The 13406-nt window shown below is 42.2% G+C and overlaps 2 protein-coding genes across 2 annotated transcripts in view; both read right to left on the bottom strand.

Annotated features, from left to right (window-relative positions):
• The window catches only part of ppp2r5a (protein phosphatase 2, regulatory subunit B', alpha isoform), a 37287-nt gene extending 31323 nt beyond the window's left edge, over positions 1-5964 (bottom strand). Inside the window, exon 1 of the mRNA XM_069173925.1 lies at positions 5301-5964. Within this exon, the coding sequence (XP_069030026.1) occupies positions 5301-5448 (148 nt within the window). The 5' untranslated portion in view covers positions 5449-5964. The remainder of the gene's footprint in view (positions 1-5300) is intronic.
• Positions 5965-6540: 576 nt separating this feature from the next.
• On the bottom strand, positions 6541-12556 carry dtl (denticleless E3 ubiquitin protein ligase homolog (Drosophila)). Its single transcript, XM_069173950.1, has 15 exons — positions 12482-12556; positions 11353-11490; positions 11184-11276; positions 11039-11100; positions 10678-10798; positions 10295-10360; positions 10039-10154; positions 9880-9953; positions 9675-9781; positions 9491-9595; positions 8807-8919; positions 8587-8676; positions 8271-8394; positions 7391-8025; positions 6541-7074 (listed from the first exon to the last, which is right to left on the bottom strand). The coding sequence occupies exons 1-15, from the start codon at positions 12531-12533 to the stop codon at positions 7009-7011; spliced, it is 1962 nt and encodes a 653-aa protein (XP_069030051.1). The 5' UTR covers positions 12534-12556; the 3' UTR covers positions 6541-7008.
• Positions 12557-13406: the final 850 nt, after the last annotated feature.

Here is a 13406-nt window from a genome sequence, read left to right as displayed (position 1 = left end):
AACCGGCCCGAGGCCACAGACCAACAGCAACAGTGACAAGAACACACAGTCCAAAACAAAAATGTGTCCTTTTGTTGCCTAGAAAATCATTTATCGATTTGCTATCTGCTGGCAGACATGATGGAAACAGCCTGTGTGGGACACATGTGTTAATCAATAGGCCAATGGAGTGGGCATGTTTTTCATGTCCAGACATTCATGAATCATTTCTAAAAGGATGCTGTAACTAGGTATTTAAACTGCAATTATAACTTACGTTTACTTTTCAATTGAGCTGCTAATTTTATTCTTGATTTAGACCAGAAAATGTTTAAAGATTTCTCATAAATTTCACAATTTCCAATGTTATGTCTTCAACTTACTAACCATGAATCCAAAGATAATCAATTTACAATAATCTACTGGGTGCCAAAACTCTGTATAGTGGTGCTAAACATTTTATTTGTTGCACTGATGCACCTGATATTTAATATTTTCTTAGTGCCTCCCATTAGAGTAGCAAAGAGAGATGCAAGAAAAAGACCTGATGAGAGGGGAAAGAGAAATGTCCTGTACTCTGAACATTAATGTGAAGCCAAATCCATTTCTCATGATGTCAGTACAGCTGGATCAGCTGTTAGTTGGATTTTCGAGCTCTGTGGTGATGACATCTATTGGTATAAAGTTTTTAACCACACATTCTCTGTTTAAATGCTCATTTCTAGGGCTGATAAACATTGTGGCGCCAAATCTTCTGTTGTAAGAACCCCGACTAGACTCTGCCTCTCAGTCCACCATCCCATTTATTCAAACTGTCTGTTGATAGTCTGAAAGTGTTAGTGGGTCGATTAATGTAGTTGTCAAGCAATAGATTCAAGAACCAACAGTGCTTCTTTAAAACAGACGAAGGAGAGCATTAAAGCAGAGAAAAAGATACACAACACAACAGCAATGTGAATATAAATGTTGACAGTGTGACTGTACTTTAGTTAATCTAATGACTATAAATCACCACACCATCCTCACGCAAGCTACAGTTAGAAATAATGGCTCAGTTGAAAATTTCACCCCAGTGACAGAAATATCAACCTAAATGAGGCAGCCTGTATTTGGAAAGTAAAACATTTCCCTGACTTGCTCTCAAGGCTTCTGGCTGCCATGGCAACAATGTTGGTCTCTGAATGACTCATCTTTTCAGTGTCTATCACACAACAGGAGCTATAAGCACTCCAGCCTCTCCACTGCAGGAGAGGAGAGGCATCTTTGCAGACCACTATCTTTTAGCAACTGAAATAGCTGGCTGCAATCATTTCCATTCTTAGTCCCCGAGCAACCAGGAATAGTGCAGATAAATTTAACAGTTGCTCATTTAACGTAGGTGAGGTACCATCATTTGGAAAGTCACGCTAGGATGATTGGTAAATGCAAATAAAAAAGGTCCATTGTTGCATGTTGACATTGTACTCTTATCACTTTAGGCTTTCAGGCAACTGTGTAAACCGACAACAGTTTTATCGGCTGATAGCACAACACCCCCGCTATAGTGCACCGACAGCCGCGGCGCTCGTTCTCGCTTATAGAAGGATCAAGTTGCCGTGGAAACGTACATACATTACATCGAAATCATTTCCACAAATTACCGTCTTAACATGCGGTAAGTATGAACATTAAGCATGTGCACGTAGCTTATTTGTGACAGCGGACTCGTGCACTGTATGTGAATCATGACTCCAACGGCGTTTTGCTGCCGGTCAACAGATGGTCAATCGATGAGTGTAAACAAGCTGGAACAATTGTGGCTCGTCCTGTGTAAGTACAAGTGTAGGCAGGCATCTATAATTTATGGATTTCCATTTATGAATCTGGTGAAAAATCCACCGTCTCACACCTGAATGAGAAGTCTTTAACATGCTCCTGTATACAGTCAGCTAACCGCCAAGACTGAATCCCAAACAACAAATTTATTCCAAACAGATTCAACACAGTACAAATGACATTCCTCTCCTGTGCCATCACGGTTTAAATGTTACATTTAGATCAGAATATTTCTGTGTCCTACTTGACTTCATGTTTGTCCTCCTTAATCAGAAGGACATGTCCACACCACAGCCAGCTGTCTTCACAACGTATTTATGACCGAGCATTTTCTGCTGCATCGTACAAACAAGAGATGAAAATAAATTGCACAACTGTATTCAAACTTTACTGATCAGGACAACTGAACTATCTTTCCATCCTTCTGTTGATCATTTACAAATGTTATTTTGATTTTTATACCTTGAGGTTTCTAAATCTTCTATTATGAAATGAGATCACAGCATTTGCTTATGATTATAATTCAATCTAATAATCAGCTATGCTTCAAACCCTTAGCGTTGATGTGTAGGAGATTTCTTGCAGCATTTCAAACTGATCCACTCGTACCAAAATCCATAAACCTGTACAAGTCCAACTCTCCGTGAGTAACTTCACACTTTATACGCATCATGTACTGACACTCCTTCCCTATAAAAAGCTTTCTAGCACTGCTGACAAGTAATTGCAGCTTTGCTTCAACACTTTTATTTAACACAAAAACTGTTCATCTCCTTGAACCAATTCTCCTACAAAACATCAATAGAAACATTTTGGGGAAGAAGATGTTGTGCAGAATCAACTGAACGAGCAGGTCAAGCGTCTGCACACTCTAGTCAAACAAAATAAGTCAAATACAAATTTAACTCTACCAGCAATAGCCAACGAGACGAAGCACAAATCCCGCTCCAGCTTTCAGTCGGAGACAGCGGGACGGTTTGCCTGTCGCTTCCACCCTCGTCAAGGCAGTAGCTGCCATGCTGTTTTCAAGTCAGTTTGGGCGTTGTTGTGGTGCAACGCTCTATTTTGGGGAAAATCACACCAAAATCATGCCGAGTAGCTGAGACTCTTTTTACCATCTGCTGTCTGTATGCATCATAAAATATTGACGTATACATTTTCTATGAACTTGTAAACATCGTATCTGAGCAGTCAAACTCATCTGTGACACATTTTGTTTTCAGCTTTTGGGAAGTTGCATCATGTTGCAAAGTTCAGACGACTTGACCAGGCAAGTCTTTCTTACTTCAGCTTTGCTCTTCCACGTGACATCAGCACAGTTGGAAATTTGTTGAGGCTTGTCTGAGTTCTACGTGAGAAATTTAACAAAATCAAAGTCCACTTATTAGATTTAATCATGCAGTTCTATTCCGTTTCATTTTGTGGGTCGCATTAACATTCAAGTATCTCACAGTATTTAAATTCTCAGTAATACCGTCTCTACAAAACATATGCAGCGAATATACAATGTATGTAACAAGGGTTACAAGTTAAATAGTGTTTTATCTCTGATATACTGCAGATACGGTCATTTCCATCTGTCCATAAAATTGTAAACACCGCAAGATATGTGCTGCAATACAATGAAATATTAGTGAGAATCTATTAAAGTACACAATGACCTGCTCACACACTGGTTAGCAGGCTCAGCGGGATCAGATTTGGCCGCAGGCTAAAGGAAGACAACGAACAGATATGGAGTCAAGTGCATGTTTAGATTTGTCAGGTTACCAGTTTTTGTTGAAGAAAAATATGACAAAAATAGGTAGAAGATGTGAGATTCTTACTGTGTGTGACATTTGAATTCATGAGAGGTATCGAAAGCTTAGAAATTCATCATCTAAATATGAAATTTACCAATCAGCCAGAGCATTAAAACCACTGACAGGTAAAGCATAAAATATTTCTTCACGCTTCTCCCTTCGGAGCCCGATCGGTGTACAACCTTGCTTCAGGTACAAACTGCCAACTTGCAAAAAAAAAAACCACGGCAAGGGTCATGGGTGTAGAGAGACTTCATATTAACTGCTGAATTTACACATATATTAAAATATGTATGCGCATAATTTGCTATAAAAAAACCAACTACAAAATTCAACATGTAAATGTTATATTCAGGCCTCCAGTGTGACGGTTGCAGGCCACACAAACCCTACCAGATGCCTGTAGCTACCTAAAACACACATTTGTGCATCAACTGAAAACAGACTCGGTGAGGTTTGATAACGGCCACCCTTATTATCCCACAGAGGGTCACACTTCACTGGATGCCATTCTGCTGTCCTGTATTCTCCACTGCACAGTCCCAGGGCTTTGCTTGATAGTTGCCACTGACATGAGAAGGTCATACAAATCACTTCAGGACAGCTGAGACTGGAAAATCACCAACTGGAAAACAAACTAGCTGGTATGCAACAGGTGCGTCTTATTGTCTCTTGTCCTTCCAGCCGTGTGAAGTGTAATAAATGCTGTATTGTGTGCGTGTTTTAATATCAGGCTTTAATCAGTATCATCTGGATAGTGTACGAATGCATTAAGCCTGCTTCGTGCTTCATTGAGTGTTCCAGCAATTTCGCCTCCAGCAAAACACTGGAGTTGTAATTCTGCATGTTCGCACAGGAAACGGCTTTAAAACTTCACAATATATAAATATGCCAAGCCTCAGAGTCGTTCTTCAACTTTCTCAAAGTTGTGTTCACTATCAACAGTCTCCAACCAGCATCAACAAACAGCAGACAACACAAGCAGCTCATTCGGACCAGTCACAGATCTTGTGGTTTGATGTAGCCATCAGAGCTGGAGATGGTGGAGATATCTGGATGAAGCCTGCGAAACACCTCGATGCAAAAGCATGAATTCCTCTTAAACCTTCCTCAACATCACTCTGGAAATGTGCCTGTGCATGTCAAATAATTCAGCCCTATAGGCACCAATGAGGGTATTCTGGGCCTTTGTAACACACCTTGGAAAAAAAAAAAAAAAAAAAGCAGCAATGATGGAAGGAACAGAAACAGATCAAACTCATAAAGAACAATAAAACTGCCGTAACTTTGGCAGACAGCCGTGTAATCAGGCCACCTGCCCTGTGGGGCAGATGATTGGAGATGTGTACACAACTCTCTGGACCACTGCATCTCTGCCCTGCAGCTTTATCCAGCGGACCTGCAGCTTTATCCAGCGGACCTGCAGCTTTATCCAGCGGACCTGCAGCTTTATCCAGCGGACCTGCAGCTTTATCCAGCGGACCTGCAGCTTTATCCAGCGGACCTGCAGCTTTATCCAGCGGACCTGCAGCTTTATCCAGTGGACCTGCAGCTTTATCCAGTGGACCTGCAGCTTTATCCAGTGGACCTGCAGCTTTATCCAGCGGACCTGAGACTTGTGCAGCGAACAGTAATAATTGCAGACCAGGTTGATGGATGCAGCAGACACATGACGTGTTTTCAGACCTCCACCCTCCAACGTACCTTTGAGCTGCGGGAGCGGGGACAGCTCGACCGGGGCGGTCGAAGTGCGGTACTGAGACGAGCCTTGGGACTTCCTCTGCTTCTGCGCCTTCCTCACGGACTTCCTCGTGAATCCGTCCACCTTCTCGGATGCAGAGATGGCCGACATTTTGATGCACAAACTGGATTGAAGACTTCAGACAAGCGCCGGTGGAATAAAAGTCTCCTCGTCTGTCCAGGTCTTATTCTGTGTCCTCCAGCATGGTCGGTCCGTGTCGGGTTGGACGGAACAATGTTTACAACACGACCCAGAAAAGACTCCCGAAGCCGTCCGGAGCTCCAGAGGACACCGAGGCTCTAGATGTGTGCCGGGCTGTGCAGCTTCGCGGTGTTTGCTGAAGGTCGACCTGTGAAACGTGTGGACGCCATCATGACAGAAAGTTGTCTGGACGCGAAGCAGCAGCTGCAGCTAACGCACCTAGCTCGCTTGCTAAGAGACGAGGACGTTAATGTTCGTAATGTTTACGGCTCCAGCTGTTTCTACCGACTTTACGTTCAGGTACTGAAGATAGTTGACGCATTCAATTCTTGCTGTTTTTCTAAAACGCAAAATGCCGTTTTCGAGCATCGGTTTTAATCCCACTTTGACTTCCGCTGAATGTTTTTCAGAAAAACGGTCCGCAGTCGATGAAGTTGGATTTCTTTGAGCCCCGTTGACCCTCAAAGACTCCCGGGTTCCCTCTCAAAGACTCCCGGGTTCATCCGTCACTGAATATCGTGCGACAGCTTCGTCTTCGAGGCCTCTCCAACCGGGTACTGAGGAAGGAACCAGGCGGCCGTGAACGTCGCAGCTCGGCCGCTGTCGGTCTGCGGAGCGCTGACAGATGCACGTCATTGATCGACGTTTACAAACAGCCAATCACGGGCGCGGATTTATAAAACTAGAAACTTTTTAGACCAATCAAGCCACGCAGAAAACGGGCCTTGAACATGTGATATGCAAAAACAAATGGTTGCCGGTGTGCGGTTGAAGAGGACTGAACGGCCTCGACACCCCCGATACAGACTCGAGTTTAAAACGGATGCCTGCCTCTCCAGTGTTCCTCCTCCCCGTTTAAAACATCTGTTGTTACATAACATTAGATTTACTTTTGCAGGTTTTTTTTTCAATATCTCCTGAACGTACTTAATAATTCGTACTTTTCATGCATCAAGTATTAATATAATACATCCTGAGAAGAACTGGATGCAACACACACACTGAAAACTATTTAAAATTTAATAAAAATGTGGCTACAGCAAATTTGTGTCAGTTAAGTACAAATAAACCAGGTAACCTCCTTTGGTTATTTGTACTTCTGGTCCACTCCCCTGAACAACTGGACCAAATATGGGCTCTTCTATTAAAATGCTAAAGCATCTCTTAAACTTGACAGATTCTAGTAAAGTGAAATGTTTACTCAGCAACATCAAACCAGTGTGTAGGCAGTAACTGCAAAACCTGTTTAACATAAAAAAGCAGCCAATGAGTGTCAAAACCGCAGCGTCACATATTTAGAGTGACTGTTTTGTCCATCTTTATGTAACCCAGGTTGGTGTACTCGTGTAATCTGGGTATACATCAGTGTTATTTGAGGCTAAATGTCTGTTGGTTCCACTTCAAAATACCCATGATAAAAACACAGTATCTTAAACAGGAGCACAAGAGTGTTTGATTGGCTCAAACAGGTCACTCCAGAGGCCTTCTCGTGAAATACATGGAGATCTTCTTCATAGTTTGTGGTGAGTGGATGGCCTGAAAAACAAAAGTAAAAAAAGGTCAACAGCAATAATCATCTTATTAGCTATAAGAACATCTATGGATGTAAACATTTGCATGGACACGGAGAGACAGACATCAGTTACCAACTAATCATTTCTCAAGCCTGTGTAGGATTGACAGATATGTCTGTGTCTCAGAAGTAAACCAATACATTCAGCCTTAAGGAAAGACTTCAGCGTTTTGGGAAACACACTTATTCAATACTACTCTCAAGTCTGTGCATTAAATTCAAAGCTCCCTGTTAAAAGGTGATGAGTGACAACTGAGTTTGTTAAAGTTCTGTACTTACTGGTGAAGCTGGTGTCTTGCCTTCCTGTTTCTTTGAGACGCGGGGACTTATAGGAAAGCGAGGGCTTCCTTGACCTCTCTTCATCCTTTGGCCCATCACCGACAACCAGTTCACTGCTCGAGGAGAGTAGTTCTCCTTCCCAGTCTGCCTCGACGAGCCTTGTGTGTTGTCCTCTGTTTTTACAGGGCTCTCCTGAGCGGGGCAGCAGATACCAGTCACAGCCCGTTTTTTCTTGGCCGCTGGGTACAGTTCAGTAACACAGTCACACTGTTCAGCGACCTCACATGCAGATGAACCGTCACCAGTTTCCAGCCTGCGTTTGGCCCGTCGCTCTGTGGGAGAGTTGCTGCTCGCTGGGCTCTGGGGACACGGGCTCAGCACCCGACAGAGTGGAGCACTAATCTGATTGGGAGATCCACGGGTCGGGGATAACCACTGTTTGATAGAAGTCGGTGTTCTCTGACGAACAGCGGTCGTCCGAGCATCCCGGGAGTGGACGGGTGATGTGGTGCTGGAAGGAAGAGGCAGGGCGGCGCCGCTGGGAGCGCAGGCAGCAAGCTGGGGTGAGGCAAGCCCACCGAGACTTTCTGTCCTCTGGGTCTTGGCAGGGGTCGTCTCAGCTCTGATTGAAAGCCCTTAACAACAACCCGAGTTCATTTTAGTTCAGATATGACACCAGACTGCAAGTAGTTTGAAATATTTGGCATTCAAGGGCAAGATAGCACTTCCATATTTTTCATGTTTAGGTAGCAACACAGAGTGACTAAAAACAGAAAAGTTGCTGCTTTTAATAATACAAGGAGATCCCCTGTTTATGTGGCAGCTGAATGGGAGTTTGTGGTCATAATTTACTAGAATACATGGTAATTGAAGTACTTACTTGGAGCAGACTTTCGCTGTGCCCAGCCTACTAGGTTAGCCTCTCCCACTGATGATTTTGCTCCATTAGTTTGTCGGTGAAGCCGCCAGATCCGTACAGTGTGGTCATCAGAACAGGAAGCAATCTGCCAACAGAGCAGCGGGGATTACACAGAGGCTCATTGAAACTGCTCAGCTTCGCAGCAGGATAATACAAAAGCCTCTGTATCTGATGTAAGGGTTGCATGAAGCGAACAAGATGGAGATGATGCTGGTGAGATGGTAAAAGGCGATACATTTTCCATAATTTTGAAATCCATGAATCTTAGCTGTCTTACCTTTGTAAAATCTGTTGGACACCATGCAACAGATGTCACTTCCTCACCGTGACCTTGAAGCATCACGGGAGGATGTTGAGGATCAGAGATCTAAAATGTAAAAATAATTAAATAAAATAATCTAAAATATACCCTCAACACCATATAGACACAAACAGCAAAAATAAAACAATAAAACACATGATATAAATATAAGTGCAAAATAAAACAAAGCATGTACCTTCCAAATGTATGTGTGGTTGTCACTTGAGCCACTGGCCAAGAACTGGTCATCTGGGCTGATGGTGGACTTGACATAGAATGAGGAGTTTTGGTGGCCACTGAAAACTGCCACTGTGGGAGAAAACATATGCCATTATTAGATCACTAAAAAAAAAAGCTTCAATTTGAGGAATGAACAAAATTAAAATAAAATATCACATGAAGAACTCAAATGAGTATAAAGAAATGATTAGTATTAAAAAAAAACACACACACACCAAAATAATCACTGAAATGTTGCACTTCCCTTTAGTTTCTGTGCATTTAGTGGTCAATGCAATACTCAAGTGACACGTTCCCCCTCTTTCTACCGTAGTGTTTCGTGATGTCTTTCAAAATGGCTGCCTGTTTTACAGTGTCATCATTAACCGCCTGATTCACTGCTACACTATCTAGGACATCAAGTAATTACTTAGAACATAGTCAGGGTCTGACTCAAAGAAATGAGAATATGTTAGTACAAACACACAAAGCATCCCTACTTTTCATTTGTATCAACAGGACACTGTTTCTTTATTCTCCCCATGATAATTAAGGCAAAGGACATGAGCCCCATCTAGTGATAAATCAGTGATAATCTGGACAATACCCATTCTGGCACAAATAACATGTAGCTTACAGCCAGGGTGGAGTGGTTGTTTACCTGGAGTGGTTGTTATTCCACAGACATTGAACATGTAGATGCTGTCATCTGTGCAGTTACACATGACGTTGGATCTCGAGGAATCCAGAACAAGTCCGGAATAACCTGCAACACACGAGGAATGACATTCAGCGGACATTCATGTGTATATTCCAGGTGATGGCCAGTATTGTGCAGAACTAACCAAGTCGCGTGCGCATGCAGGACCCCGGGTATGGGTACGTCTGCAGTGGTACAGGATCATGGTGGTGTGCGGTGTAGTTCTTCCTCAGATCCCAAATCTTGATTACCCTGAAAATTGATCATGCAAGTCAGGTGGTGGCTCTCAGTCATTTTACACTGATGAGCTGAATGTTAGTGAACACATTTTTTTTAATTTTTTTTTTTACCCATCAACAGCCCCCGAAGAGATGAGTGTGTGCTGATCCCGAAACAAAACCACTGTGACACTCTGCTGGGTATCCTGTGAACAAAGATTAAGTACATAAAGATTAGCCTTCTATCTGCGTCCCCACGCTTTTTATTTCATTAAACAGTTGTTTACTCACCACACTGGGAGCCATGCCACGCATGCTGCTTCTTCTCTTCTTGGTTTTGGAGGGCGGGTTTGTCTCTGCTTTGTTGTGAGCGCCACTGATCTGTTTCACTTGTCTGTAGAAACCGTCTGAGAGGAAGACACAAGCATAACTAAATACTCAGAATTAAAGATACCATGATTAATATTTCTCTTTCTGTACTTGTCCCCTGAGGCCAGTTAAATGGTAAAATGTAAGTAATAAAGGTCTAACACACAAAACATCTTACCTTTTTTGCTGCACCTGATGTCCCAGACCATAATATTTCCATCTCTGGCCCCGGTGCAGAAAACAGCTGTTCAACAGAAGATGAAGCATTGATAATGTGATACAACAAAGCAGAATTAATGCACAAGATATTAACTAGATTATAAATCGTCTCACTGTAAATGCTATTTCCCACGACATGCATACAATTCCTAAAAGTTAATACTAAAACAAATCCACTTTCTCTTTTTTGATTTTTAAATTCAGATTTATTTATTTTTTGAGACGATTCGGTGTGTTACCAGCACGACATTTCCTCCATCAACACAATGTTTTGACACTAAAGGAACAACAAGGAACAAAACAACCTGCTGCAACAAGTTATTTGGTCAGTATAAAGTATACCTTTCTCCTGAGGTGCGAATGCAACAGACTTGAGGCTACAGAGGTGGCCCTTGAAGCTGGCCAACAGCTCCCCAGACTTCACATCCCACAGCCTGGCCGTCTGGTCACCTGCAGCCGTCACCTGAGGATAACAACGCATGGCCCAGTCACGATAAGACAAGGACTCGATTGTAAAGAAAGAAAGATGCAGCTCTAAAAACAAGAGGACATCATTATGAAAAACAAAGGAGCACAATAAAAACAAAACAAAATAAAAACGACTCTCTTAATCTTACTTGGGGGAGGTAGACAAGTCATGTCAATAAATGCATTTGAGGAGAATATTTGTAGGACTGACAACATGGAATGAATTTGCACTTACCAACTGAGGCTCCCCCGGTACCCAGGCAATATCAAAGACAGCATTCTCATGAGCCAACCATTCTGCAAAGTTCAAACACGATAAGCCACCGACATTTTCAAATGACGGACAGGTCAAATGTGCACAAAAAAGTTTCTGCAAATACCTTTAAGAAGCGCGTTTTCACGCCTGTCCGTGTTGTACACCCTCACAATGCCTTCTTCATTAGCTGCTGCAAGGACATTGTGCAAGTCCCCCACTGAAAAGAGATACTGCAATTAGTCAGATAAATGACAACATTGCTGTGTTTGCAGATATAATGACAAAATAATTACCAGAGGAGAAAGCTAATCCAAATGGTGGCACAGTGTCACCCAGGTTCCCATAAGAAATGTGCTCGTCATGTCGGACGCACTGGTAGCCTTCCAGCAGAGAGCTCAGGGGGTACCTGGACCACGGATCTGCAGGGAGGGCTGAGAACATTGAAGTCACAGAGAAGAAGTCATTTTGACACGGTAGTAAAATTCGTCTGAGATACCGAGTGAGTTTTTACTCCACTGCATATCTATTCTTCTACATTTGTGTGATGGCTGTAAGGTGTTTTATTTTAATTTAGGCAATGCTTGACTTTGTACTTATATATATATAAGTATATATTTTATATATATAAATTGATATATATATATATATATATATATATATATATATATATATATATATATATATAAATTGATCTAATATATCAATCTTTTTTGCAAAGATCACTCGTGATAAAGATATTTCCTGGAAAAAGGATCATTTAAAGTTTAACAAAACATTTTATTGGCCAAAATAACATCAGTGCACTCATACAGTAAAAATAACTAACCTTAAATAATAATAATAATAAAAAAGACACACGTAGGGCAATTTCGTAATTATCCCCAAGCATCTTTTCTGCATTTTGGTCTGCAAAAAAATCATGTCGTCACATATCAGAAAACACAAACGTTAACACCGACATACTGTGAACGTTTGTGTCGGTTGTCCGGTAATAAACCACCGGATGATCAATCCGGCTCTGAAACTGTTATTGATTAAGCAATGGCGCCATTTTTAGGTTTCAAGGCTGATCAACTTGTTAATGCTGGATTGGACTCGTGTGATTTTACTGCTGGTTTGAACCAGATCTGATCTTCTTCGGTGTTTGTAGAACATTTCCAACAAGTGCTCAAAGCTACAAGGAAACATCCTGTGAAACAAGCTAACGTTAAATGTGAGTTATTTGCTTACATTTCCTTTTCATGTCGAAGGAAACAGAACAAAACCAACGATCCAGCTGTTTACTATTTTAAACATAAAGGTGAGGTTGCATTACCCTCCATGAAGCCGTACAGATAGCACAGCGGCCCCTGAACACGCCGCGGTAACAGAAGTCCCTGAACACACCGCGGTAACAGAAGTCCCTGAACACACCAGTCTCACCATTCTGCCTCCGTCTTCCAAACCTTCTGTCCACTATCGAGCGGAAAAGCATGGCGGTCCAGCAGGAGACGACCTGAAGCTGCTGTTGATGTCCTCAGAGGTTTGTCAGCTCGTTCACTGGCGGCTCTTCTTCCGTGTTTGCTGCTGCTGCTCTTTCCCGCGAACAGATCTCCGTGCAGAGTCTGAATTCCCCGCTAAAACTGCGTTCGACGCTACTATTGGTTAAAACAGCGACTTCCTGCCCGGGAGCGCTTCCGCTTCCGTTTCCTTTGTGCCGCTGGTAAAGAAAAGTAAAGTTTTCCACAGTAACTACAAGATGGACTGAACCTTCAACATAAACAACCCTGCTTCAAATTCTCCATAAAATGGTCAACCTGTTCTGAAGTGAACAACCTAAATGCGTGTTGTTGTGCACAGATTCGTAGTTTCTCCTGTGAAATCAGTCGGAACATTTAGCATTTTTATTTTATTTTCAAAAGTATTAAATAAATGATTACAAAAGGTTTTACAGCTTTGCTGCTTGAACGCAGTACTGTTTGCGGTAGTGACGTCACTGAGCTCAATAATAACGGCCTCTTCCTGAAAACAGTTGATGATACTCAGCCTGTCAAAGTCACGGTGCTTTTTCTGGGTCAGTGCAAAGCTGCGTGGCAGGAATGTCGGTGTTCAGCGATAAAATGATTTATATAAAGTAAAAAGTACAGTTTGTCCCTGTGAAATGTTTTGCAGCAGAAGTACAAGTAACTCAAAATACTAAAGTAACGAGGTGAGTAAATGCACTTTGGTATTTTACACCCCTTCAAAAAGGTTTACATTTCAATATAATAGTTTACCCACATTTCATAAAACGTTTTGACGTTAAGAGAACAAACCTAAAAGTTTTCAACTGGAACAACAAGCACTTTATTGTGAAAACCCTGGACCG

Source organism: Embiotoca jacksoni, unplaced genomic scaffold, assembly GCF_022577435.1.
Source record: "Embiotoca jacksoni isolate LCO1_2020_lvr unplaced genomic scaffold, fEmbJac1.0.p SCAF_101, whole genome shotgun sequence".
Lineage (NCBI taxonomy): Eukaryota > Metazoa > Chordata > Actinopteri > Embiotocidae > Embiotoca > Embiotoca jacksoni.
This window is presented reverse-complemented; position numbering and strand designations above follow the sequence as displayed.